Source organism: Salvelinus sp. IW2-2015, linkage group LG34 (genome assembly GCF_002910315.2).
Source record: "Salvelinus sp. IW2-2015 linkage group LG34, ASM291031v2, whole genome shotgun sequence".
NCBI lineage: Eukaryota > Metazoa > Chordata > Actinopteri > Salmoniformes > Salmonidae > Salvelinus > Salvelinus sp. IW2-2015.
The window spans coordinates 2,734,823-2,762,816 of record NC_036873.1 but is presented as its reverse complement, the minus strand read 5'-3'; the positions used below and the strand labels follow the sequence as shown (position 1 = coordinate 2,762,816).

General features: G+C 42.5%; 2 protein-coding genes across 5 annotated transcripts in view; both read left to right on the top strand.

Moving 5' to 3' along the window:
* LOC111958450 (uncharacterized) overlaps positions 1 to 27,994 on the top strand; it is a 93,326-nt gene that overhangs the window by 27,961 nt on the left and 37,371 nt on the right. The gene's annotated exons all lie outside the window — the stretch shown is intronic.
* LOC111958392 (uncharacterized) lies at positions 101 to 27,830 on the top strand. 4 transcript variants are annotated; one of them, XM_070437177.1, is made up of 10 exons: positions 101 to 569; positions 1,758 to 1,888; positions 5,049 to 6,261; positions 6,362 to 7,393; positions 13,668 to 13,798; positions 13,991 to 14,161; positions 16,634 to 16,798; positions 19,147 to 19,258; positions 23,772 to 23,899; positions 25,521 to 27,830. In XM_070437177.1, the coding sequence occupies exons 4-10, from the start codon at positions 7,357 to 7,359 to the stop codon at positions 26,457 to 26,459; spliced, it is 1,683 nt and encodes a 560-aa protein (XP_070293278.1). In that variant the 5' UTR covers positions 101 to 569; positions 1,758 to 1,888; positions 5,049 to 6,261; positions 6,362 to 7,356; the 3' UTR covers positions 26,460 to 27,830. The 4 variants fall into 4 exon arrangements, with proteins under 4 accessions (XP_070293278.1, XP_023990610.1, XP_023990609.1 ...); XM_024134842.2 differs by having other exon boundaries at positions 5,049 to 7,393; XM_024134841.2 differs by lacking the exons at positions 101 to 569; positions 1,758 to 1,888; positions 5,049 to 6,261; positions 6,362 to 7,393 and adding an exon at positions 12,900 to 13,434 and having other exon boundaries at positions 23,772 to 23,872.

Sequence of the window (27,994 nt, the reverse complement as noted above, 5' to 3'; positions counted from 1 at the left end):
ACATTGTAGAAATGGGCGGGGTTTATGACTTTGTGGCTGTGGTAACGACTCCATAAGAAGGTTTATGTCCTTTCTAGTACCGGTATTCTAATTCCTAATTCTATGTAACATCCTTTCTCGCCAGTGTAAACGGAAGTGAACAGTGTCGAAGAACATTTTACACGTTAGTGGTTTTATTGTTGTTATTTAGACGTTTATTTACCCGCACAGCATCACATATGTACCCCATGCAGTCTTTAATTATCGTATCTTGGTAAGACTAGCTAGCTGCTAACGTCAGTTAACAATGGCTAACTGTATGGTTATTCAAACTCAAATAGCCTCCATCATGGAGGTGCTAGCGAATGCAGCTGTGGCAGATATATGTAAACTCGTAGACGACGACTATGCAGTGTTTCGTTTGGAAATAACTCAAAGCCAGAAAGAAAACAGGATATTGCGGAGGAAACTACAGCTACTGGAACTGAAGGTGGCACGGGAGCGCGCAGAGAGGACAATGCGAGAGCGCGTCCTCGCCAATCGTCCAAGTAGTGTCAAGATCCTTGACCGATACAGAGGAATAGCAAGAGGTACGTTTTGCAGAAGGCTGATGCTGCGCGGCCTAAGCTGTTCATATGTACAGTAGCTCCACTGGTGGAAAAAGTACCCCGTTGTCATACTTGAGTAAAAGTAAAGATACTTAATAGAAAATGACTCAAGTAAAAGTCACCCAGTAAAATACTACTTGAGTAAAAGTCTTAAAGTATTTGGTTTTAAATATACTTAAGTACTTTACACCACTGAGTGGCTCGGTGCCTGTCGTCGTGGTTTGCCTCTGCGAATGTGTTCAGATGTAGATTGTAACACCAGATGTGATTTAAGTAACAACAAAAATAATGGTATACAGGCATTATACTGGGAGTTACAGGTTTGCCTATATAAAGCAGAGATTTTCCTGCTAACCTGGTCTTGGCAATACTATCTTCGTTCTCAATTGGTGGAAACAGGAGTCTACTAAAATGTCTGTGTCCAGTGGCAGGGGCTACGTTTGAATGTAGAAAATGCTCCATTATTAAAAAATAAATCAATGTTTTGCTCCATTTTGTAATCCATCAATTTGTGCGCCGCCATCTTGTCTATTTCAATTCTTCTCTCATTGATGAGACAGGTGTCTGTCATGAAGCACTTTGGGGTGGACCCCCACCTGTCTCGATCAAGGAGAGAAGATTTGAAATACACAAGTTGTCGGAGTACACATTCTTGGATTAGTTCATGAGTACTTCATGGAGTCTTTGACACATTTTCTAAATTCAAATGAACCGCCTGCAACTGGACACTGACATTTTATGACACTCTTTCCACAAATTGAGAACGAAGATAGTATTGCCAATACCAGCTTAGTTAAAACCTCTGCCGACGTTTTGCATAGCCAGACCTGTAACTCCCAGTACAATGGATACCAAAATGTTAGGGTTAAATCACATTATCTGGTGTTAAAATCTGTAGCTAATAATTCCCCTGACTACTTAGCCATCTTGGGCTAAGACACCACATTCTAACCAGATTCTTGATTTACTGCATTTCCTATTACTCAATGAAAAAAAATGTGATGCATGGAACATAATACATTTATCAATAAATAGTATATCAAGGAGTTATGAGAAGTGTTATCTTACATCCTGGCCAATTCTATACAGTGTCAAAACTGTCAATAGTGTACATTATAGCATTGACAGTAGCTAACCTAACCACCTCTTTTCTCCCAATCACTTTCTCAGGTGAAGGACATCTCACTGGAGGCCACAGGAGCTTTGTGAAGCCAGCAGGACACAATACATGGAGAGATGACCAACCAATCACTGTTGATGAGGGGAATGGAACCTCAACCCAGCATGTTATCATGATAGAGGTTAGTGTAATAGTGTTGCATAAAAAATGTGTTACTTGGTAAATCAAATGTGGCCTGTTTATTTCAGAAAGTCTCCCCTCAGCTATTCACATCTTAATTTATCTGCCATAGGGTTTGTAAGACCTCACTATGACATTATTAAATTCTCATGTACCGCAGGTATTCCCAAACTGGGGGGGGTACGCGCAATGCCGTCGGGGGTATGCCAAATAAAAATGTGATTCCCATTAAAGAAATTATATATATACAGTGGGGAGAACTGTATTTGATACACTGCCGATTTTGCAGGTTTTCCTACTTACAAAGCATGTAGAGGTCTGTAAGTTTTATCATAGGTACACTTCAACTGTGGAGAGACGGAATCTAAAACAAAAATCCAGAAAATCACATTGTATGATTTTTAAGTAATTCATTTGCATTTTATTGCATGACATAAGTATTTGATCACCTACCAACCAGTAAGAATTCCAGCTCTCACAGACCTGTTAGTTTTTCTTTAAGAAGCCCTCCTGTTCTCCACTCATTACCTGTATTAACTGCACCTGTTTGAACTCGTTACCTGTATAAAGCACCTGTCCACACACTCAATCAAACAGACTCCAACCTCTCCACAATGGCTAAGACCAGAGAGCTGTGTAAGGACATCAGGGATAAAATTGTAGACCTGCACAAGGCTGGATGGGCTACAGGACAATAGGCAAGCAGCTTGATGAGAAGGCAACAACTGTTGGCACAATTATTAGAAAATGGAAGAAGTTCAAGATGACGGTCAATCACCCTCGGTCTGGGGCTCCATGTAAGATCTCACCTCGTGGGCATCAATGATCATGAGGAAGGTGAGGGATCTGTGCTCTTCACAGATGAAAGCAGGTTACACTGAGCACATGTGACAGACGTGACAGAGTCTGGAGACGCGGGTGGAGAACGCTCTGCTGCCTGCAACATCCTCCAGCACGACCGGTTTGGCGGTGGGTCAGTCATGGTGTGGGGTGGCATTTCTTTGTGGGGCCGCACAGCCCTCCATGTGCTCGCCAGAGGTAGCCTGACTGCCATTAGGTACCGAGATGAGATCCTCAGACCCTTGTGAGACCATATGCTGACACATGCACATTTGTGGCCTGCTGGAGGTCATTTTGCAGGGCTCTGGCAGTGCTCCTCCTTGCACAAAGGCTGAGGTAGCGGTCCTGTGCTGGGTTGTTGCCCTCCTACGGCCTCCTCCATGTCTCCTGATGTACTGGCCTGTCTCCTGGTAGCGCCTCCATGCTCTGGACACTACGCTGACAGACACAGCAAACCTTCTTGCCACAGCTCGCATTGATGTGCCATCCTGGATGAGCTGCACTACCTGAGCCACTTGTGTGGGTTGTAGACTCCGTCTCATGCTACCACTAGAGTGAAAGCACCGCCAGCATTCAAAAGTGACCAAAACATCAGCCAGGAAGCATAGGAACTGAGAAGTGGTCTGTGGTCACACCTGCAGAACCACTCTTTATTGGGTGTGTCTGCTAATTGCCTATAATTTCCACCTTTTGTCTATTCCATTTGCACAACAGCATGTGAAATTTATTGTCAATCAGTGTTGCTTCCTAAGTGGACAGTTTGATTTCACAGAAGTGTGATTGACTTGGAGTTACATTGTGTTGTTTAAGTGTTCCTTTATTTTTTTGAGCAGTGTATATAATTCTTCACATTTCAAACAGATCATTTTTTTCTCGCCTGAGTAGCCTCGTTTCACAGACAAAAAACTTTGGTGGTCAAGATGTGTTGGTATCTGTACTGATGGCGCAAAAGCCATGACAGGGAGACATAGTGGAGTGGTAACGCACGTGCAAGCAGTTGCACCCGACGCCACTTGGGTACACTGCAGCATCCACCGAGAGGCTCTTGCTGCCAAGGGAATGCCTGACCGTTTCAAAGACGTTTTGGACACTACAGTGAAAATGGTTAACTTTGTTAAAACAAGGCCTTGAACTCTCGTATTTTCTGCACTATGCAATGATATGGGCAGCGACCATGTAACGCATTTACAACATACGCTGGTTATCAGAAGGCAAAGTATTGACACGCTTTTTTGAATTGAGAGACGAGCAAGTTTTCTTTACTGACCATAATTCTCACTTGTCATCATGCAAGCGGTCAGACAAGTTTCTCACATGACTGGCCTATCTGGGTGATGTTTTCTCGCCTGAATGATCTGAATCTAGGATTACAGGGACTCTCCGCAACTATATTCAATGTGCGGACAAAATTGAGGCTATGATTAAGAAGTTGGACAACAACAAACAGGTCTTTCCATCATTGTATGATTTTTTTCTTGTGCAAATGAACAAGCTTACAGACAATGTCAAATGTGATATAGCGAAGCACCTGAGTGTGTTGGGTGCGCAATCACGCAGGTACTTTCCCGAAACGGATGACACAATCAACTGGATTCGTTGTCACTTTCATGCCCTGTCTCCAGTCCACTTACTGATATCTGAACAAGAGAGCCTCATCGAAATTGCAACAAGCGGTTCTGTGAAAATTTAATTTAATCAGAAGCCACTGACAGATTTCTGGATTGGGCTGCGCTCAGAGTATCCTGCCTTGGCAAATCGCACTGTTAAGACACTGATGCCTTTGCAACCACGTACCTATGTGAGAGTGGATTCTTGGCCCTCACTAGCATGAAAACTAAATACAGGCACAGACTGTGTGTGGAAAATGATTTAAGACTGAGACTCTCTCCAATACAACCCAACATTGTAGTTATGTGCATCCTTTCAAGCACGCCCTTTTCATTAAACTGTGGTGAGTTATTCACAATTTTCGATGAACAAATAAAGTTTTATATGTAAGATGGCTAAATAAAGAGCAAAATTATTGATTATTATTATATTATTATTTGTGCACTGGTCCTATAAGAGCTCTTTGTCACTTCCCTCGAGCCGGGTTGTGGCAAAAACTCACACTCATTCTTATGTTTAATAAATGTATTGTATAGTGTGTGTGTGTGTGTTGCAGGCTTACAATGATGGCAAAAAACAACATTTGAGAGTGCGCTGACCCTGGTGCTAGAGGGGGTACGCAATTGGATGTTGAATGTTTGAAGAGGTATGGGACTATAAAAGTTTGGGAACAACTGATGTCCCGGTAATAACATCCTATCTTATTGTGTCAGTCTGCAGATACAGAGGCTGCAGGTCCTGGGGTGAAGCAAGAGAGGTCTGAAAGAGAGGAGGACCTACGGCATAGCAGAAACATCCAGACTGGAGCGGCTGGAGCGTCCTCTGTAGCCACGAAGGACCCCACCACGGCCCCAGCGCAGACCAGTGCCGGCTCAGTGTATTTACCGGTATTTCACCAGAGCCAGGGGACGGTTCATTCCTGTGGAGATGGTGACGCATTAGTCACTGGTGGTGATGATCCGTCATGTTCTTACACTACAGAGATGGACCCTGGCACCATATCCTTGGGTTTAGAGACACAGACTGATCTGTCTAAAGGGGAATGGAACCGGTACAGTAGTAGTGTATACTCTGAAGGGTGCCTAGATAAGAAAGGGGAGGGTCTGGTCGTAGATGAGGTGACTGTGAAAGTGGAGGGCGACGCTCCTCCCACATGGAATGCAGATAGTCACCTAGGAGACAGACACTCACAGGGCAGAGATTTCTTAGATTACAGGGAAAGCTTAGAGACAAATCCAAATGTTGCGACCCACTCCCCTTTACACATTCTCAGGGATCGCGACCCAGTGTCCACGTCGATGGGGCTTTCTGATTCACACGGCCATGTCCTTTTCAATCAGGTATTGAGCGCAAACGACAGGGCTAGAGCTCAGGGAGGGGGAGCCACATCAGGCAATAGTAAAGAGAAACGGTTCCTCTGCATGTTCTGTAACAAAGGCTTCAGCTGCCCCCAGAAAGTGGAGATCCACCAGAGGGTCCACACAGGGGAGAAACCCTTCAGTTGTACCCAATGTCACATGCGCTTCGCTGAGGCTGGCAGCTTGAAGAGGCACCAGAGGGTCCACACAGGGGAGAAACCCTACAGCTGCCCCCAGTGTGAGAAGAGGTTCTCCCACCAGCACCATCTGAAGAGGCACTTGAAGGTCCACACGGAATAGAGGTCGTTCGCCTGTAAGCACTATCGGAAGAGGTTCTCGGAGAAGAGTTACCTCAGGAAACACCAGCAGAAAAACGATTCCACTCTATAACATAGAAAGTAACCATTCCAATCAATGGCTTCTAATGTTTAGATCAAACTCTGCCCCCAGAAGGTGGAGATCCACCAGAGGGTCCACACGAGATGACGTAGATCAATTTCCAGAACAACAAGGCCAAGACATTTTGGGATATATAAGGCCTAAAAAGACTTAATTTAGCCTACAAACGGTATGTTCACAAATGCCTATTTCATTACTTCCATTCAACTATTTTTATCTTTTTCAATAAACACTTATTTTTTATTTTTTGTACCCCTTTTTCTCCCTAGTGGTAGTTACAGTTTTGTCCCATGCTGCAACTCTCATTTGGGAAAGGCGAAGGTGGAGAGCAGTGCATCCTCCGAAACAACCCAACCAAGCCACACTGCTTCTTGACTCAATGCCCGCTTAACCCGGAATGCAGCCGCACCAATGTGTCAGAGGAAACACCGTACACCTGGCGACCATTTCAGTGTGCATTGCGCCCGGCCCGCCACAGGAGTTGCTAGTGCGCGATGGGACAAGAACATCCCTGCCGGCCAAACCCTCCCCTAACCCGGAAGACGCTGGGCTAATTGTGCGCAGCCCCATGGGTCTCCCGGTCGCGGCCGGCTGCGACAGAGCCTGGACTCGAACCAGGATCTCTAGTGGCACTGTGCCTTAAACCACTGCGCCACTCGGGAGGCCATCAATAAACGCTTTTAATGAGAAAATTCATGCAGTGGGTTAGGGTTAGGGTGCGCCTGGCACCTACTACCATACCCAGTTCAAAGGAACTTAAATATTTTGTGTTGCCCATTCGCCCTCTGAATGGCACACATACACAATCCATGTCTCAAGGCTTAAAAATCCTTAGTTAACCTGTCTCCTCCCCTTCCTCTACCCTGATTGAAGTGGATTTAACAAGTGACATTAATCATAGCTTTCACCTGGTCAGTCTGTCAATTAGTACACTTAGTGTATATGCTCTTCTGTACAATTTGTGTTTACAGTCTGTAGGCCATGTGGACCTGCTGATATCCAGTCTTGTTGGCGGGAGAGAGTGCACCTCTGAGGTGGCTGGTCATAAGCCCTGGCCCCGGATCAGAACCCTGGATCAGGAGCCGTTGCTCTTCCTTCCTGTGTCGGAACCAGGACCGAACCACAAGGGACAGAGACTCCACCACCACACAGCACACAATCCCACCAACACCAAAACAATGGCTAGAGGTCAAGGAGTTCAGACTAACCTGCTTCTACCTCCTCTGGTGTCATTGGGTCACAATGTGGGAAGCCGAGCATTAGGATGGACGCCGACAAGCCATACGCCTGCCCCACGTGTGGTAAGCGCTTCGCTAAGGAAAAATATGTGAAGCAGCACCACAAAAAAAAGCTTCTTACAAAAGCTTCTTCCCGAGTAGCTTTATAAGACAGAAATGTCCACAATGGGGAGAAATTGTAGCAGTATAGTTATCATGTGAAGTGTCTTGAGGTAAGAGGGTAATCAACCACCCACCCCTCATTAACTTGTAATTTGAAAGAGGCTTGAGTAAAAACCTGTTCTTAGAGACACAGTAAATCTAGTCTAGAAGGACGGCAATTGAATATTTACCTTACTGAGGTGATGTAGGTGGAATAAAGTAATTCTATTCTTTTATACTATATTCTTGCTAACACACTATTCTTTCTAAACATGTCTGTTCTCAGCTTGAAAGATACTGATCATAGGAGAGTTGATGTGTAATGTAATAAGCAGTACGGTATTTCAAAGAACCACACCCTTTAAGCTGACGCCAACCAATAAGATAAACGGAAGTGGGCAAAATTCTACTTGATAGGAGAGCCACATCAGCAAGAAGGGAGAGAGTCATGATGCGGAAGAATAGCGCCAATCTCAAACCTACTTCTCACGAATATAAATCTAATGTTGCTTTTTAGTATAAAACAACTACCGAGGCTGATTTCATTACATCTTAACTTCTCTGGGATATGTGGGACGGTAGCGCCAAATTCAAAACAACAGAAATCCCATAATTAAAATTCCTCAAACATACAAGTATTTTACACCATTTTAAAGATAAACTTGTTGTAAATCCAGCCACAGTGTCCGATTTCAAAAAGGCTTTACTGCGAAAGCACACCAAACGATTATGTTAGGTCGCCGCCTAGTCACAGAAAAACACAGCCTTTTTTCCAGCCAAAGAGAGGAGTCACAAAAAGCAGAAAGAGAAAATTAATCACTAACCTTTGATGATCTTCATCAGATGACACTCATAGGACTTCATGTTACAAAATACATGTATGTTTTGTTTGATAAAGTTCATATTTATATCCAAAAATCTCAGTTTACATTGGCGTGTTATTTTCAGTAGTTCCAAAACATCCGGTGATTTTGCAGAGAGCCACATCAATTTACAGAAATACTCAAAAGATACAAGTGTTATGCATGGAATTTTAGATCCACTTCTCCTTAATGCAACTGCTCTGTCAGATTTCAAAAAAACTTTATGGAAAAAGCACACCATGCAATAATCTGAGTACAGTGCTGACACAAAAACAAGCCGTACAGATATCCGCCATGTTGTGGAGTCAACAGAAGTCAGAAATAGCATTATAAATATTCACTTTGATGATCTTTATCAGAATGCACTCCCAGGAATCCCAGTTCCACAATAAATGTTTGGTTTGTTCGATAAAGTCCATCATTTATGTCCAAATACCTCCTTTTTGTTCGCGCGTTTATCCCAGTAATCCAAATTCATGAGGCGCGACACTAGGTCCAGACGAAAAGTCAAAAAGTTCCGTTACAGGCCGTAGAAACATGTCAAACGATGTATAGAATCAATCTTTAGGATGTTTTTAACATAAATCTTCAATAATGTTCAATCCGGAGAATTCCTTTGTCTTCAGAAATGCAATGGAACGCAGGTCGCTCTCACGCGTGATCAGCTCATGGCACTCTGCCAGACCCCTGACTCAATCAGCTCTCATTCCCCCCTCCTTCACAGTAGAAGCCTCAAACAAGATTCTAAAGACTGTTGACATCTAGTGGAAGCCTTAGGAAGTGCAATATGACCCCATGGACACTGTATATTCGATAGGCAATGACTTGAAAAACTACAAACCTCAGATTTCCCACTTCCTGGTTGGATTTTTTCTCAGGTTTTTGCCTGACATGAGTTCTGTTATACTCACAGACATCATTCAAACAGTTTTAGAAACTTCAGTGTTTTCTATCCAAATCTACTAATTATATGCATATTCTAGCTTTTATGGCTGAGTAGCAGGCTATTTACTCTGGGCACCTTTATATCCAAGCTACTCAATACTGCCCCCCAGTCCCAAAGAAGTTAAGTTGAAGAGAGTGAGGAAGAAGTATACAAAAAATGGAGGTGCGGCTTCAGAACCACAAGTTGCGGCTGTTTTTGTGGAGTGTGAGAAAAACACAGTTGGACTGAAAATCTGCACCCTGTCCACGATCATTCTTTGTTGATTGGAGTACGATTCAAGGAAAAAGTCAACCATGGGGTTTTGTCTGACCCGTATGACGTCTCGGAGTGGGTGGAGAGAAAGCTAGGGAAAGTGAAGGTGGCGTCAAGGTAGCGAGGAGTGGGTTCATTATCATACGGTGTACCACCATCTGTCAGAGGGACTGAGCTTTGCACTTGGTTCGACTGGGGTCACGAGAAGTAACGTGCTTTAGCCTACGGAACAGAGCTCCTCTCAAAGGGGTGTCTTTGGCTTTAAAGACAATTACAATTGTAGTCTATTGTTAGGGTTCGTTCCTTACGTCCTTCTTTGTCAATCATTGGTTCATTGGTGAAATTAGCATTGACAATATCTTTAATTAAATAATTCAAAAACCTTTATTAATGCAATTGCAGACAGAAGTTGACAAACAGGACCATATCACACATGTTTCTGAGTAAGTTCTGCCCCAAACAAAAGGTCTCAAGTTGTTTTATTAAACCAAAGTCCCGCCTTAGTGATGTCACTGACTACGTCATTACGTTTTTACTCCTGAGACCAAAACCCTGCATCCATGGCTATACAAACATAGTTTGTGTTTATCTAAAAGCTAGGCAATAAATGTCCCCTCCCCAAAGTTGATTTATTGTGGAATGTCTGAGTAGTCTTATCTCCCACACTCCCCTGCAGAGTTCTGTCTTAGTCACACATTGAGTGAGTGAATGAGAAAACTGTGGAACAATTCTAAAACTATATAATGAAAATATATATTGTTCATCTATAGTCTAGGACCCTATAAATGTAAGGAGGGATGGGGCTTATAACCCCTCCCCTTCTATTAATGTAACATAAGCATAATCAACTATTCTAATACATCAAACATTTGTACAGCCCCAAATCATGACCGCTAGGTGAATCCTGACACTATAACAAATGTGCATTGTCATGTAGTAACAGAATGATACAGTAATTGAGATATTTGCAAATCATTTGATTATTTACACTGAACAAAATATAAATGCAACATGTAACAATTTCAAAGATGTTACAGTTCATATAAGGAAATTGAAATAAATTATTTTCACATGACTTGTAATACAGATATGCATCTGTTGGTCACAGATACCTAAAACAAAGGGTAGGGCCACCTGAGTGGCGCAGCGGTCTAAGGCACTGCAGTGCTTGAGGCGTCACTACAGATCCGGGTTTGATCCCGGGCTGTGTCACTGCCGGCCGTGACTGGGAGACCCTTGAGGCGACGCACAATTGGCCCAGCGTCGTTAGGGAAGGGTTTGGCCGGCCGGGATGTCCTTGTCCCATCGCGCTCTAGCAACTCCTGTGGCAGGTTGGGCGTATGCACGCTGACACGATCGCCAGTTGTACAGTGTTTCCTCCGTCACATTGGTGTGGCTGGCTTCCAAGTTAAGCTAGCAGTGTGTCGAAGCAGTGTGGCTTAACAGGGTCATGTTAAGGGGGACGCATGGCTCCCGACCTTTGCCTCCCCCGAGTCCTTACGGGAGTTGAGGCTAAGGGACAAGACTATAACTACCAATTGGATATCACACAAAAAATAAGTAAGGCGTGGATCAGAAAAACAGTCAATATCTGGTTTGACTTCCATTTGCCTCATGGAGTGTGACATCTCCTTCGCATAGAGTTGATCAGACTGTTGATTGTGGCCTGTGGAATGTTTTCCCAATCCTCTTCAATGACTGTGTGAAGTTGCTAGATATTGGCGGGAACTGGAACACACTGTCGTACATGTTGATCCAGAGCATCCCAAACATGCTCAATTGGTTACATGTCTGGTGAGTATGCAGGCCATGGAAGAACTGGGACATTTTCAGCTTCCAGGAATTGTGTACAGATCCTTGCTTTCATGGGGCCGTGCATTATCATGCTGAAACATGAGGTGATGGCGGCGAATTAATGGCATGACAGTGGGCCTCATGGTCTCGTCACGGTATCTCTGAGTATTCAAATTGCCATCGATAAAATGCAATTGTGTTCGTTGTCCGTAGCTTATGTCTGCCCATACCACAACCCCACCATTGGTCAATCTGTTCACAACATTTGACATCAGCAAACCGCTCGCCCACACGACGCCATTAGTCTCCCATCTGCCCAGTAGAGTTGAAATCGGGATTCATCAGTGAAGAGCACACTTCTCCAGTGGCCATTGAAGGTGAGCATTTGCCCACTGAAGTCGGTTACACCTCCGAACTGCAGTCAGGTCAAGACCCTGGTGAGGACGACGAGCACACAGATGAGCTTCCCTGAGACGGTTTCTGACAGTTTGTGCAGAAATTATTCGGTTGTGAAAACCCACAGTTTCATCAGCTGTCCGGGTAGCTGGTCAACACCTTAACCATTACGCTAAGAGGTCATAAGTCTAGAGCAAAACCTGTTACATGTGCGTGAGTCTCAGCTTTCAATAATTTGCTCAAACCCCTCTACATAAGTTTTTGTTAAAAAAAGACCTGGCCCCAAGCCCCTTCGGGATCCGCCCTTCTCTCACAAACACCTCTCTAGCTCTGCCAGGGTTAATCACACAGATGAATGGTTGGTACCAGCAGATGCAAAAGAAATTGAATCCAATGGTAAAATCCAGAAGTATGTAGCTCAAACACACAGTGGGCGTGTCTGAATATCCGTACTTGCATCCTAAAAAGAGTAGACCGTTTGAGTATGTGAAAAAAAAAAAAAGTTGTTTTATAATATGACATTTCGAAAATGTACTGTACTTAAGGTCATACTCATTTTGGCTTTGACAGCAGCTGAATCAGATATGGGGATGTGCTACTGAAATTAACCAATAATGCGAAAAACAACCCAATCGTGCATGACGCATTCTCAGTATGTGAAAATAGAACGTTTTATTGAATGTGAATTTTTTTTAATCGAGTTCAGTAAAGGAGAGGCCAAGGTCTTAATAAGAAGTATATTTTTTTTAATGGAAGGACTTGTGGAACAGCGAGGGAAAGGGAAGACCCCTGTTTTAAGATCCAGGAAAAGGTGGGGGAGGACCTCAGGTCAAGAGAGAAGGGAGGAAAGTCTAATCACAAGGCTGAGACTCATAAGGCTCAACAGCACTTTGAAATCAGAAGGGAAACATTCAACTGGAAAGTGTGATCACTGACAGGAGATGGAGACAGTGGAACACATTCCATTTCAGTGCCAGCAATATGGGAGGGAACAATACAATTTGTTATTAGGATTAAGGAGTTTAATTGATTTTTTTTTTTTTTACTTAAGCTGATATTGTATTTAATTCTGCATTTCGTTTCCTAAGAGAAGGTAGGGTTTAATTGGGTAGAGCTCAACTTTAGACCTCCCATGTCGATGGTTCACACTCCAGTCCAGTTGGTGGCGGTAATGCATCACTAAAGTTGATTGCCAACCGCGATTTAAAAAACCACAAGTGTAAACGGAAGTGAACGGTGACCAAGAACAATTTCAATGTTTGCGTTTTTATTAGTTATTTAGACATTTATTAAAACACACGAACTCAAAACATGACTCTTAACTAAACAGCATCACCTACTTACCCCCCAGGTAGTCTTTCATTCGTGTTGGAGACAGGACTTGGGTGATACATCTGTTATCTAGGTAACGCTAACTGCTAACATGGCTAACTGTATGGTTTTTCACACTCAAATAGCCTCCATCATGGAGGTTCTAGCGAATGCAGCCGTGGCCGATATCTGTAAACTCGTAGACGACGACTATGCAGTGTTTCGTTTGGAAATAACTCAAAGCCAGAAAGAAAACAGGGTATTGCAGAGGAAACTACAGCAACTCGAATTGAAGATGACACGGGAGCGTGCAGAGAGGACAACGCGAGACCGCGTCCTCGCTTGTCGTCCCAGTAACGTTAGTGCTAAGATCCTCGACCGATACAAAGGAATGGCAAGAGGTACATTTTATAGAGGTTGAGGGGCCTGTCGCCCCGTTCACATCTGAACGTTTGAATTTAGATGTGTTAATCACATATAGTAGGCCATAGTTCCCCTGATAACTTAGCAAACTTGCTGAAAGACACTATCACATTCTAACCTGATAATATATGTCCTATTATTTACTCTTTGAAAACATGAGCATTGACGAAACAGTATCTAACCACCTCTTTTCCCCCAATCACTCTTTAAGGTGAAGGACATCTCACTGGAGGCCACAGAACCTTTGTGAAGCCAGCGGAACACAATACATGGAGACATGACCAACCAATCAATGTTGATGAGGGGAGTGGAACCTCAACCCAGGAAGTTATTGTGATAGAGGTTAGTGTAATAGTATTACATAAAAATTACAGTCCAACAAATGTGGCCAGATTATTTCAGCTGACTCCCATCAGCTATTCACTTATATGTACATCCTCATTTATCTGCCATAAGGGAGCTTGTGAGACTTCCCTACAACATTGTTTTCCAATTTTACTCATGTACCGGTAATAACCTCCTCTCTTGTGTCAGTCTGCAGAGGCTGCAGGTCCTGGGGTGAAGCAGGAGACGTCTGAAAGAGTGGAGGACCTACGGCACAGCAGAGACATCCAGACTGGAGCAGCGCCTGGAGTGGTGCCCCCTGTAGCCACTGGGCCCCCTGCCAACGTGCCCCAGGCCAGGTCCCGATGCAGCATCACAGAGGTCAGTTTAACGCCCTCAAGTCAGAGACCGACACCAAGACTTTAACTGTAAAACACAGGCTCTTACACACCGTATCTGACCACAGATCAGACCCAGAGAGACTGGGGCTGGGGAGACTGGGCTGCCGTCCTGCTCCCGGCTCAAACTACTTACCGATATTTCACCCAAGCCAGAGGGTGGTTCATTCCCGTTATGATGATAACGCATTAGTCACTGGCGTTGATGATCTGTCTTCTTTCACTACAGAGATGGACCCTGGCAACATATCCTTGGGTTTAGAGACACAGACGGATCTGTCTAGAGGGGACTGGAACCGGTATCGTAGTAGTGTATATTCTGAAGGGTGCCAAGCTAAGAAAGGGGAGGTTGTAGTCATAGATAGCAACTGTGAAAGTTGAAGGTGATTCTCCTCTGACATGGAATGCAGACGAGACTCACTTAGGGGGAGGACACTCACAAGGCAGAGATTTCTTAGATTACAGGGAAAGCTTAGAGACAAATCCAAATGTTGCAACCCACTCCCTTTTACACACGCTCAGGGGTCGCGACCCAGTGTCCACGTCAATAGGGCCTTCCGATTCACATGACTGCTATCAGTTATTGAACTCAAAGGGCCTAGGCTCTGGGAGGGGGAGCAACATCAGGCAGTAGTAAAGAGAAACGGTTCCTCTGCATGTTCTGTATAAAGGCTTCAGCTGCCCCCAGAAGGTGGAGATCCATCAGAGGGTCTACAGCTGCCCGTATTGTGAGAAGAGGTTCTCCTACCAGCCCCAGCTGAAGATGCACCTGAAGGTCCACATTGGAGAAAGGCCGTTTGCCTGTACGCACTACAGTTAGAGGTTCTCCGAGAGGAGGTACCTCATGATATACACCAGCAGATAAAGCATTCCACTGTATAACATAGAAAGTAACCATTCCACTCGATAGCTTCTGACTTTAAATCAAACCCTGCATTAAAGACAAAGATTTGTTGTCAGCAAAAAAGATCCACAGATGCATTTGTAATAACGGGAGTAACAGATTTCAGTGTTGAATATTCCTCGGTAGAATGTTTCATCCAGAAATTGTAGGCTGTGATGTTCACAAATGCCTATTTCATTACTTCCATTCAACAACTTAATTTTAATGACAATTTATGCAGTTTATCAAGTTCATGCAGATTTTTAGTTGACATTTTATATTGACATTTTAGCCATTTTGCATTCGCTTTCTTCCAGAGCGACCTTCATCCAGACAGCCACACAACATAGTCTGCAATTTTTTGGGGGGGGCATTCATTTAAGATACTCTTTGAAGAGGTATGGTCTCAGCCGTCTTTGGAAGATGGGCAGAGACTTTGCTGTCCTAGCTTCAGCGTTAAGCTCGTTCCACCATTGGGGTGCCTTCACAGAGAAGAGCTTAGACTGGGTTGAGCAGATGCGGCCAAGAGACCAGAGGTGACAGAACGGAGTGCTCGGATTGGGGTGTAGGGTTTGACCATAGCCTGAAGGTATGGAGTGGTAGTTCCCCTTGCTGCGGTGTGTCAAGGAGCGGGGTGACATGGAAGAACTTGGGAAGGTTAAATACCGGACGGGCTGCAGCGTTCTGGATAAGTTTCAGGGGTTTGATGGCACAAGTAGGGAGCCCAGTCAACAGAAAGTTGCTGGAGTCTAGATGGGAGAAGACCATAGCCTGGATTAGGACCTGTGCCGCTTCCTGTATGAGGAAGGGTCGTACTCTATGGCTGTTGTAGAGCATGAACCTGCAGGAGCGAGTCACTGCTTTGATTTTAGCAGAGAATGACAGGGTGTTGTCAAGGGTCACACCAAGGTTCTTTGCACTCTGGGAGAGGGACACCATGGAGTTGTCAACCATGATGGAGAGGTCTTGGAGCGGGCAGGCCTTCCCCGGGAAGATGGGCAGCTCTGTCTTGTCGAGATTGAGCTTGAGGTGGTGGGCTGACATCCAAGCTGAGATGTCTGCCAGGCACGCAGAGATACATATCTATGTGTGGTTTTCATATGGTTTATATTTTTTTTTAATGTTTAATAAACACAAAATGGGGCTTTTCATTACAAGACTTTCATTGAGACGCTCTTTAGTATACGTCACATCTCATCTCACCCTATTCTGCATAAACATGACAGCGCATTATAACCAATATACACTTACTAAATAGACCTACACATACCTACACGCTAATACACACCTACTATACACGTGAAAATAGTTGTGTCAGGTTTGTCTGATGATGACTTTTTACTTATCATAGCTGACTTGTTTTTACCCACAACAAAATATTTATGTCCACCATGATGGGTTTTAACAACAATGAAGTCAATCTGTAACTACAGTATAGGACTCAAACCTAGTGGGGATGGGTAAAGACTCCATGTTGAAAGTGTGTTTATTATCTGTGTGTGTGTGTGTGTGTGTGTGTACGTACCTGATGGAGTGTATGTCTGTGTAACCTGTATCACCTGTCTCTTCCAGGAGGAAGAGGGTCCAGAGGTGCTGCTGGTGAAGGAGGAGAGCTGTGAGGAGGGTCTGTGGAACCCAGAAGGGACCATGGTCATAGAGGACAACCAGACTACACCACCTCCTGAACCCACAGAGGAACCATCTGAGCAGCACAGGACCACACACAGTCTCACTGAAGTGAGCCCACTGTAACTACTGTCTGTATGGTATTAGGTCAGGGCCCGTATCCACAGAGCGGGAGTGCTGATCTGGATCAGTTTTGCCTTTTTAGATCATAATGAATGACTATATAGGTTAGAGGTCGACCGATTATGGCTTTTCGATGCCTATACCGATTATTGGAGGACCAAAAAAGCCGATACCGATTAATCTGCCGATTTAAAAAATATATATATATATTTTATTTGTAATAATGACAATTACAACAATACTGAATGAACACTTATTTTAACTTAATATAATACATCAATAAAATCAATTTATCCTCAAATAAATAATGAAACATGTTTAAATAATGCAAAAACAAAGTGTTGGAGAAGAAAGTAAAAGTGCAATATAATGTAAGAAAGCTAACGTTTAAGTTCCTTGCTCAGAACATGAGAACATATGAAAGCTGGTGGTTCCTTTTAACATGAGTCTTCAATATTTCCAGGTAAGAAGTTTTAGGTTGTATTTATTATAGGAATTATAGGACTATTTCTCTCTATACCATTTGTATTTCATATACCTTTGACTATTGGATGTTCTTATAGGCACTTTAGTATTGCCAGTGTAACAGTATAGCTTCTGTCCCTCTCCTCGCTCATACCTGGGCTCGAACGAGGAACACATCGACAACAGCCACTCTCGAAGCAGCGTTACCCATGCAGAGCAAGGGGAACAACTACTCCAAATCTCAGAGCGAGTGACATTTGAAACGCTAATAGTGCTCACCCCGCTAACTAGCTAGCCATCTCACATCGGTTACACCAGCCTAATCTCGGGAGTTGATAGGCTTGAAGTCATAAACAGCAGAGCTGCTGGCAAAATGCACGAAAGTGCGGTTTGAATTAATGCTTACGAGCCTGCTGGTGCCTACCATCGCTCAGTCAGACTGCTATATCATATCATAGACTTAATTATAACATAATAACACACAGAAATACAAGCCATAGGTCATTAATATGGTCGAATCCGGAAACTATAATCTCGAAAACAAAACATTTATTATTTCAGTGAAATACGGAACCGTTCCGTATTTTATCTAACGGGGGCATCCATAAGTGTAAATATTCCTGTTACAATTGCACAACCTTCAATGTTATGTCATAATTACGTAAAATTCTGGCAAATTAGTTCGCAACGAGCCAGGCGGCCCAAACTGTTGCATATACCCTGACTCTGCGTGCAATGAACGCAAGAGAAGTGAACAATTTCACCTGGTTAATATTGCCTGCTAACCTGGATTGCTTTTAGCTAAATATGCAGGTTTAAAAAATTATACTTCTGTGTATTGATTTTAAGAAAAGCATTGATGTTTATGGTTAGGTACAGTCGTGCAACGATTGTGCTTTTTTCGCAAATGCGCTTTTGTTAAATCATCCCCCGTTTGGCGAGGTTGGCTGTCTTTGTTAGGAAGTCTTCACACAGTTCGCAACGAGCCAGGTGACCCAAACTGCTGCATATACCCTGACTCTGTTGCAAAGAGAAGTGACACAAAGAAATTCATGTTAGCAGGCAATATTAACTAAATATGCAGGTTTAAAAATATATACTTGTGTATTGATTTTAAGAAAGGCAGTGATGTTATGGTTAGGTACCTTTTCTCGCGAATGTGCACCGCATCGATTATATGCAACGCAGGACACGCTAGATAAACTAGTAATATCATCAACCATGTGTAGTTAACTAGTGATTATGATTGCTTGTTGTTTTTTTATACGATAAGTTTAATGCTAGCTAGCAACTTACCTTGGCTTCTTACTGCATTCACGTAACAGGCAGGCTCCTCGTGAGTGCAATGAGAGGCAGGTGGTTAGAGCGTTGGACTAGTTAACCGTAAGTTTGTAAGATTGAATCCCGAGCTGACGAGGTAAAAATATGTCGTTCTGGCCCTGAACAAGGTAGTTAATCCACCGTTCCTAGGCCGTCATTGAAAATAAGAATGTGTTTCTTAACTGACTTGCCTAGTTAAATAAAGGTGTAAAAAAAAAAAAAAAAACGGTGTCCAAAAATACAGATTTCCGATTGTTATGAAAACTTGAAATCAGCCCTAATTAATCGGCCATTCCGATTAATCGGTCGACCTCTAATGGTAGGTGGGGACCTGATCATAGATCAGCACTGTTACTCTGATGCTTTGTGAATACGGGCCCAGGTCTTGACCATGCCTTTGAATTTATAAAACTTATAAAGAGTCAAATTAACTAACATGTTTGCATAGTACTCATAGCAATCCCTCATTGCCCAATCAGAAGATGCTCCATAGCAGGGTGCTCATATCAGATTTCTTGATCCAACATCCTCTCACTCTGTATCTCTTACAGTCAGTAGACATGGAGGATGGGAAGCCTGATCTGCTGCTAGTCAAAGAGGAGACGATAGAAGACGAACCAGAGAGCATTGATCTGCTGAGTGGACTAAAGATGGGGGAGCAAGGTAAGGGAGAAATACATACTGTGCCTTCAGAAAGTATTCATACCCCTTGACTTATTCCACATTTGTTGTGTTACAACCTGCATTCAAAATGTATTAAATAACATCCTCATCCATTTACACACACTACCCCATAATGACAAAGTGAAAACATGTTTTTAGAGTAAAAAATAAAATAAAAATCTGAAATATCTAAATTACAAATATTCACACCGCTATGTCAATACATCCTAGAATCACCTTTGGCAGCTATTACAGCCGTGAGCCTTTCTGGGTAAGTCCCGCTGAAAGGTGATTTTGTCTCCCAATGGAAAGCAGACTGAACCAGGTTTTCCTCTAGGATTTTGACTGTGCTTAGCTCTATTCCATTTATTTAAGGGGATATTCAATTTCTGCTTTTTTGTTTATCCATCTACCAATAGATGCCTTTCTTTGTGAGGCATTGGAAACCTCCCTGGTCTTTGTGGTTGAATCTGTGTTTGAAATTCACTGCTCGACTGAGGGACCTTACAGAGAATTGAATGTGTGGGGTACAGAGATGAGTCATGTTAAACACTATTATTTCACACAGTGAGTCCAAGCATCTTATTATGTGACTTGTTAAGCACATTTTTACTATTTTACTCCTGAACTTATTTAGACAAAATGGTTGAATACTTATTAACTCAAGATATTTCAGTTTAGAATTTTTTATGAATTTGTAAAAATGTCTAAAAACATAATTCCACTTTGACATTGTGGGGTATTGTGTGTAGGCCAGTGACACACAATCTCAAGGGGTGTGAATACTCTCTGAAGGCACTGTATAGGCTACATACTGTACAGTAATAGATATTCAATGGGAATAGTGATGTGCCTGGCTATCGTTATTCATTTTCTTCATTCATGAAATCAATAGAACTTATGTTTACATAGAAAAACATACACATTATAATGTATGAACTTGACTCAAAAAACATTGACTTATCAATGACCCAAGTCCAGTGTAGATAATCCCTACCATTGTGTTGCTGAGTTGTCGTAGTGCTGCTGCAAATGTACATTGTCCCAGGGGTGTTGTCAGTCATAAGTAACTTAATTCATGTCCCTCTAACTGCCCTGAGTGCATCTGTTCATCCTACAGCTATTGTATTCTGTAATCATGTGCCTATGAACCAGAGTTCTACTCTTAGCACTGAGGTGTGCCCTAGTAGGAAGTCCACTGTGTGCAGCTCACCCTGCACTATCAACTCAAACATAAATAACGTTGTCATGTCTACTTATAAGCTTCCCAGAAAAGTGCTGAAAATAGCCCACATTAAGAAGCAAGGTTCATGAAATAAATAACTTGCTAGTAACAGATGACATTCATATTTTGACTCTGAAACTCACGTAGATAATACCTTTGATGATACAGTGGTAGCAATACATGGTTATAACATCTACAGAAAAGACAGAAATGCCAATGGGGCGGTGTTGCGGTCTATATTCAGAACCACATTCCTGTAGAGCTTAGAGAGATCTCATGTTAAATACTGTTGAAGTAATATGGCTACAGGTTCATCTGCCTCACCTAAAGCCCCTTCTTGTGGGAAGCTGCTATAGACCCCCATCTGCTAACAGTCAATATCTGGATAATATGTGTGAAATGCTTGATAATGTATGTGATATCAACAGAGAGGTGTATTTTCTGGGTAATTTCAATATTGACTGGCTCTCATCAAGCTACCCACTCAAGAAAAAGCTTCAAACTGTAACCAGTCCCTGCCATCAGTCAACCTACCAAGGTAGTTACAAACAGCACAGGAATATAATCTTCAACATGTATTGATCACATCTTTACTAATGCCCCCGACATTTGTTTTAAAGCAGTATCCAAATCCATTGCATGTAGTGATCACAATATAGTAGCCATATCTAGGAAAACCAAAGTTCCAAAGGCTGGGCCAAATAGGGTGTATAAGAGTTTTGTAGTGATTTGTATGTTGTTGATGTAAAGAATATTTGCTTGTGTGTAATGAGGAGCAACCAGACACTGTACTTGACACATTTATGAAATTTCTTATTCCAGTTACTAATAAGTATGCACCCATTAAGAAAGTGACTGTAAAAACTGTTAAATCCCCTTGGATTGATGAGGAATTGAAAAATGTTATGGTTTTGAGGGATGAGGCAAAAGGAATGGCAAATAGGTTTGGCTGCACAACCGATTGGCAAACATACTGCAAATGTGACTAAACTGAATAAAAAGAAGAAACTGTACTATGAAACAAAGATAAATGATATAAAGAATGATAGTAAAAAGCTTTGGGGCACCTTAATAAGAACCCCTCGACAACATCCGCTGAAAAGGCAGAGCGCGAAATTCAAAAATATTTTTTTGAAATATTTACCTTTCATACATTCACAAGTGCAATACACCAAATTAAAGCTTAACTCCTTGTTAATCTACCCATCGTGTCCGATTTCAAAAAGGCTTTACAGCGAAAGCACACCATATGATTATGTTAGGTCAGAGCCTAGTCACAAAAAAACATATAGCCATTTTCCAGCCAAAGAGGGGAGTCACAAAAAGCAGAAATAGAGAAAATGAATTACTAACCTTTTGATCTTCATCAGATGGCACTCATAGGACTTCATGTTACACAATATATGTATGTTTTGTTCGATAAAGTTCATATTTATATCCAAAAATCTCAGTTTACATTGGCGCATTATTTTCAGTAATGGTGTGCCTCGAAAACATCCGGCGAATTTGCAGAGAGCCACATCAATTTAGAGAAATACTCATCATAAACTTTGATAAAAGATACAAGTGTTATGCACAGAATTAAAGATATACTTCTCCTTAAATAAAATGTTGGGCAAAAAGGAAAACTCAGCTCAATCATTCACTGAAACAGATGGCTCATTCATTACATTATATTGCCAACTACTTGAATGATAATTTTTGGGGGAAAGATTAGCAAGATTAGGCATGACATGCCAGCAACAAATGCCGAGACTACACATCCAAGTATAACTGGCCAAATTATGAAAGACAAGCATTGTAATTTTGAATTCCCTAAAGTGAGTGTGGAAGTGGTGAAAATATTGTGTTCTATCAAAAATGACAAGCCCCCGGGGTATGACAACTTGGAGGTTAAATGACTGAGAATAATAATGGATGATATTGCCACTCTTATTTGCCATGTTTTCAATTTAAGCCTACTAGAAAGTGTGTCAGGTCTGGAGGGAAGCAAAAGTCATTCCGCTACCAAAGAATAATAAAGCTCCTTTTACTGGCTCAAATAGCCGACCAATCAGCCTGTTACCAACACTTAGTAAACTTTTTGAATTTTTTTGGGGGTGCCAGATACAATGCTATTTTACAGTAAACAAATTGACAACAGACTTTCAGCACACTTATAGGGAAGGACATTCAACAAGCATAGCATTTACACAAATTACTAATGATTAGCTGTGAGAAATTTATGATAAAAATATTGTGGGAGCTGTCTTGTTAGACTTCAGTGTGGCTTTTGACATTATCGATCATAGCGGCTGGAAAAACATATGTGTTATGACTTTACACCTGCTATATTGTGGATAAAGAGTTACCTCTCTATCAGAACACAGAGGGTGCTCTTTAATGGAAGCCTCTACAACATAAACTAGGTAGAATCAGGAATTCCCCAGGAGAGCTGTTTCGGCCCCTTACTTTTCTATATTTACTAATGACATGCCACGTGTTGATACAACAGTCTGTCCATAATAAAGCGCTGCTCTGCCTTAGCACTATCAACAAGGCAAGTCCACCTGGACTACTGTTCAGTCGTATGGTCAGGTGCCACAGAAGGACTTAGGAAAGTTACAATTGGCTCAGAACAGGGCAGCACGGCTGGCCCTTAAATGTACACAGAGAGCTAGCATTAATAATATGCATGTCAATTTCTAATGGCTCAAAGTGGAGGAGAGATGGACTTCATCACTACTTGTTTTTGTAAGAAGTGTTTACAAGCTGAATGCACCGAGCTGTCTAAACTACTTGAACACAGCTAGGACACCCATGCATACCCCACAAGACATGCCCCCAGAGGTCTCTTCACAGTCCCCAAGTTCAGAACAAACTATGGGAGGTGCACAGTACTACATAGAGCCATGACTACATGGAACTCTATTCCACATCAGGTAACTGATGCAAGCAGTAGAATTATATATATTTTTTAAACAGATAAATACACCTTATGGAATAGTGAGGACTGTGAAGACACACAGGTACAGACACACGCATACGCACACGCTAGCACACATACTCTACACACACATACATTGTAATATTGTTGTATGGTGGTATTATACATTTTGTATTGTAGATATATAGTGGTGTAATAATGTTATATGATGTACTGTTTTAGCTTTTGTTTTATGTGTGATGTAAGTGCCTTAATGTGTTTGGACCCCAGGAAGTGCAGCAGCTAATGGGGATCCCTAATAAATACATATGTAGAGTTCTCTACCATGTTTGTAAAGTCTACTTTGTAACCTCTTCCTGCAGGTGGTTGGCTGGAGGCTAACAGAGGAGACTGGGGAGCCATATTGGATTCCCAGATCCAGGCGGATGCAGCCAAGGGCCCAGGGGTCAACATCACTGAGCAGGTCAGGAACAGAGGCGACATAGTGGAGGTCAGTGGATGGGACAGCGTCCTCAACTCTGGGCTGGGGAACAACACTGTTAACCACAACCAGAAACAGACAGTGGAACACAAAACAACAACCAAAATTAGTCTCCATGACAACAGACTGTCTGAGACCAGGGCGAGGCTTAGATTTGGTCTGCGGGGACGGGGAGGTGTCCGTAAGACAACAGACACAGACTTGGCTAGCGATGCTCCATCCTGCTCCTATAGTTGTGATTCAGAGAGACTGATGACGCCTCAGATGCTAACAGATGCTGCCTTCAGCTTGCCTTCTATAGGATCTATCAACTGGAACATGGACCCTGTGACAACACAGACAATCCCTGGCCTTCATCCTCCTCACACTCTCCTAATGTTAAACCAGACCTCAGACAATGCCAGTGCCTCATCACTAAATGGCTACACAAACCTATTGACAAATGACAGTAGTAGTAACACTATCAGTAGATCCGGTGTCAAAGAGAAGCGCTTCCCGTGTTCATTCTGTGGGAAAACTTTCAGTTTTCCTAAACAGGTGGAGATCCACCAGAGGATGCACACAGCAGAGACATCGTTCAGCTGCCACCTGTGCCGGGCCTGTTTTTCACACTTGTCCAGCCTAAAGAGGCACCAGAGGGTCCACACAGGGGAGAAACCATTTGGCTGCCACCTGTGCAAGGCTAGTTTTTCACACTCATCCAACCTGAAGAGGCACCAGAGAGTCCACACAAGGGAGAAATCCTAGAGCTGCCCCAGTGTGAGAAGAGGTTCTCGCACCAGCTGAAGATGCACCTGAAGATCCACACAAAAGAGCCCGTTCGTCTGTACGCACTGTGAGAAGAGGTTCTCAGAGAGGAGCTACCTCAGGATACACCAGCAGAAAATGCACACCGCCCATGTGTAGTGACATGTAATGTAGTATTAGTTAGTTTGTAGTTAATTCTGTTTGTTTTGGATGTAGTAGGGAAACTGAATGAGGTGAATTGAGGAAATAATGAGTATGAGGCAGAGTAGATGATATGGTGATGGTTGGTGTGATGGTGTCTCTAAAAGTGCTTCACTGATGTAAAGTGAACCTTGTCCTGTTTGATGCTGGTGTTTTATAATGAGGAAATGATAGTGCCTTAATTCATGTTTACTTGACATGAAGTAGTGAAGATGTGTCTAATGTTGAACCTTTTCCAAAGTATTCTAAAATAAATTTTGTCAAAGCAAGGGTCCAAGATTTACAGAAAAAGTCAAGTGTTACCATAGTGAAGTTATTCTACTTGTCACATGTTGTTTTGTACAATTAAAATACTGTACTTCACTGTGTGAGTGTATGACCATTTTGTTGAAATTAAATACAACATTGACTCTGTTCTGACTGACTTGGTTCTTTTGTGTCATTGCAGGGACTGAGTTTCCCTTATCTCAGTCAAGCCAAAACATTATACTTCATTTTTTTTAATCAACACATGGACATTTTTTCTAATAAACTCCAAGGCTCCATATTGTTAGCTACTTGAATCACGGTGTTATAGATGGCCTTGACTGTGGTTATTTTTACTATCATGTCATGTTTCTGTGTACAGCAGAGAGTTTCTTATATAAACCTTTATGCTTTTCTGTTCAATTTGTGTTTACAGTCTGCAGTCCATGAGGACCTGCTGATATCTGGTGTTACTGGCGGGAGAGACTGGACCTCTGAAGCGGGTGGTCACAAACCCTGGCCCCGGATCAGGACACTGGATCAGGAGCCGTCGCTCTTCCTTCGCGAGTCGGAACCAGGACCCAACCACGAAGGACAGAGACCCCACCACCACACAGAACACAACGAGTGGACAGGTGGACTCAACACCCTCAGTCCTAGTCGTCATCAGAGAGACAGAGGCTCCAGTCAGGGATCCAATCAGCAATTTAGGCTCTTGTCTTCACAGTCTCAGTGCAGGGAGGGAGCAGGGCCTGGGGCTGATAGAGATAGACCCTCCTGTTCCTATGATACAAACACCACAGTATCCATGATGAACAGAGCAGGTCATCCTGGGCTTCAGCCTTCACATAGAGTGGTGGGAGACCCGCCTAGTGGGAGTCTAACAGGAAGTCTTTCTCCTTCAAGATCTCCTCTAATGCCTGGTGACTGGGTTCATAGAAAGCCTGGACCTGGGTCTAGCCTTCCTCGGTTACCTCAGGATTACCTCACCAATACAGACAGGGTCAGGATGGGCGTTCACCATGAGAGGTACCTAGCCTATAACACTGCAGACAATCCCAACAACACCCAAACAATGGCTAGAGTTCAAGGAGGGAGCTCAAACACTAACCACCTGAGGGTGGTGGCTCCTGCTTCTACCTCCTCTGGTGTCATTGGGTCACAACGTGGGAGGCCGAGTTTTAGGACAGACGCCGACAAGCCGTACGCCTGCCCCACGTGTGGGAAGCGCTTCGCTGAGGCGAACTATGTGAAGAAGCACCAGACCGTTCACACCAAGGAGAGGCCCTTCAAGTGCAAACTATGTTACAAGAGCTTCTCCTTCCAGAGTAACCTTATCAAACATAGGAGTGTCCACAATGGGGAGAAATCGTAGCAGTGTGGCCATTCTTTTTAGGTCAGTTAGGGTAATGTCTGTACTGAGCTTGAAAGATACTGATCATGGCCTTTTCTCATTTGGATTATCTCAACTTCTGCGTCCTCTGTCTTCTGTCCTCTCTCGCCTCCTTTTGAAAAAGGTAATCGAGGAGAGCGAACGTGGATGAAAATGAGCTTGTTTTAAAATCGACTCACCTTCTCCACTTGTGCGTCATCAGGCAAGTGACGTTTACAGGGGTGGATCCCAAAATAAATAAATGTGTAAAGTGATAAAAACTAATTTAGTTGTGTGAGACAAGTAGCATACAGATCTGGGATAACTATAGTTTTAACTATGCTTTATGGAAAGTAACTATTTGTTCCCCGAAAGTAACTATTTGTCAGAGGAAAAAAGTTACTTTGGAGATGACTACAATTATTTGAATATAGATCCCAAAAAATCACTACTTTTTAAAACTATTTTGAATACAGATCTCAGAAAGCAACTACTTAAAAAAATATTTAATACAGATCTCAGGAAGTTACTACTTTTCTGAAACTATTGGATTGTCTGTCTTCAACTAATGGCAGGGTTGTACAGTGCCTAATTAGAAAGTATTCACACCCCTTGACTTTTTCCACATTGTGTTGTGTTACAGCCTGAATTTAAAATAGATTTAATTGAGATGTTGTGTCACTGGCCTACACACAATACTCCATGTCAAAGTGGAATTTTTTATTTTTACATATTAAAAATGAAAAGCTGAAAGTTCTTGTCAAGTATGCAACCCATTTTGTTATGGCAAGCTTAAATAAGTAGAGTAGTAAACGTTTGGATTGTACCCTTTTTCAATTTTAGCCTAAAATGACATCCAAATCAAACTGCCTGTAGCTCTTAACATGTCACAATAAGTTGCATGCAATATTAGTGTAACATTATTTTTCAATTACTACCTCGTCTCTGTACCCCACACATACAATTATCTGTAAGGTTCCTCAGTCTAGCATTGAGTTTTTAACACTGATTCAACCACAAAGACCAGAGTTTTTTCCCCCCCCAATGCCTCGCAAAGATGTGCCCCCTATTGTTTATATAAAAACAAAAAAAATGTTTTACTGACATTGAAAATCCCTTTGAGCATGGTGAAGTTATTAATTACACTTTGGATGGTGTGTCAATACACCCAGTTGCCGGAGAGGAAGGAAACCACTCAGGGATTTCACCATGAGTCCAATGGTGACTTTAATACAGTTACAGAAATTAATGGCTGTGATAGGAGAAAACTGTGGATGGAGCAACAATATTGTAGTTACTCCACAATACTAACCTAAATGACAGAGTGAAATGAAGGAAGCCTGTACAATATTTTAAAAAAATCTAAAACATGCAGCCTGTTTGCAATAAGCCATTAAAGTATAACTGTATCTGGAACTGCATGTTGAAGATCGAATGAATAGAGCACACACGATCTTCTATACTATTCCAATATACTTGAAAGTCATTTGATCTACACAATCAATTTATATCTGAACATTTCATAAATGTCCATTCTC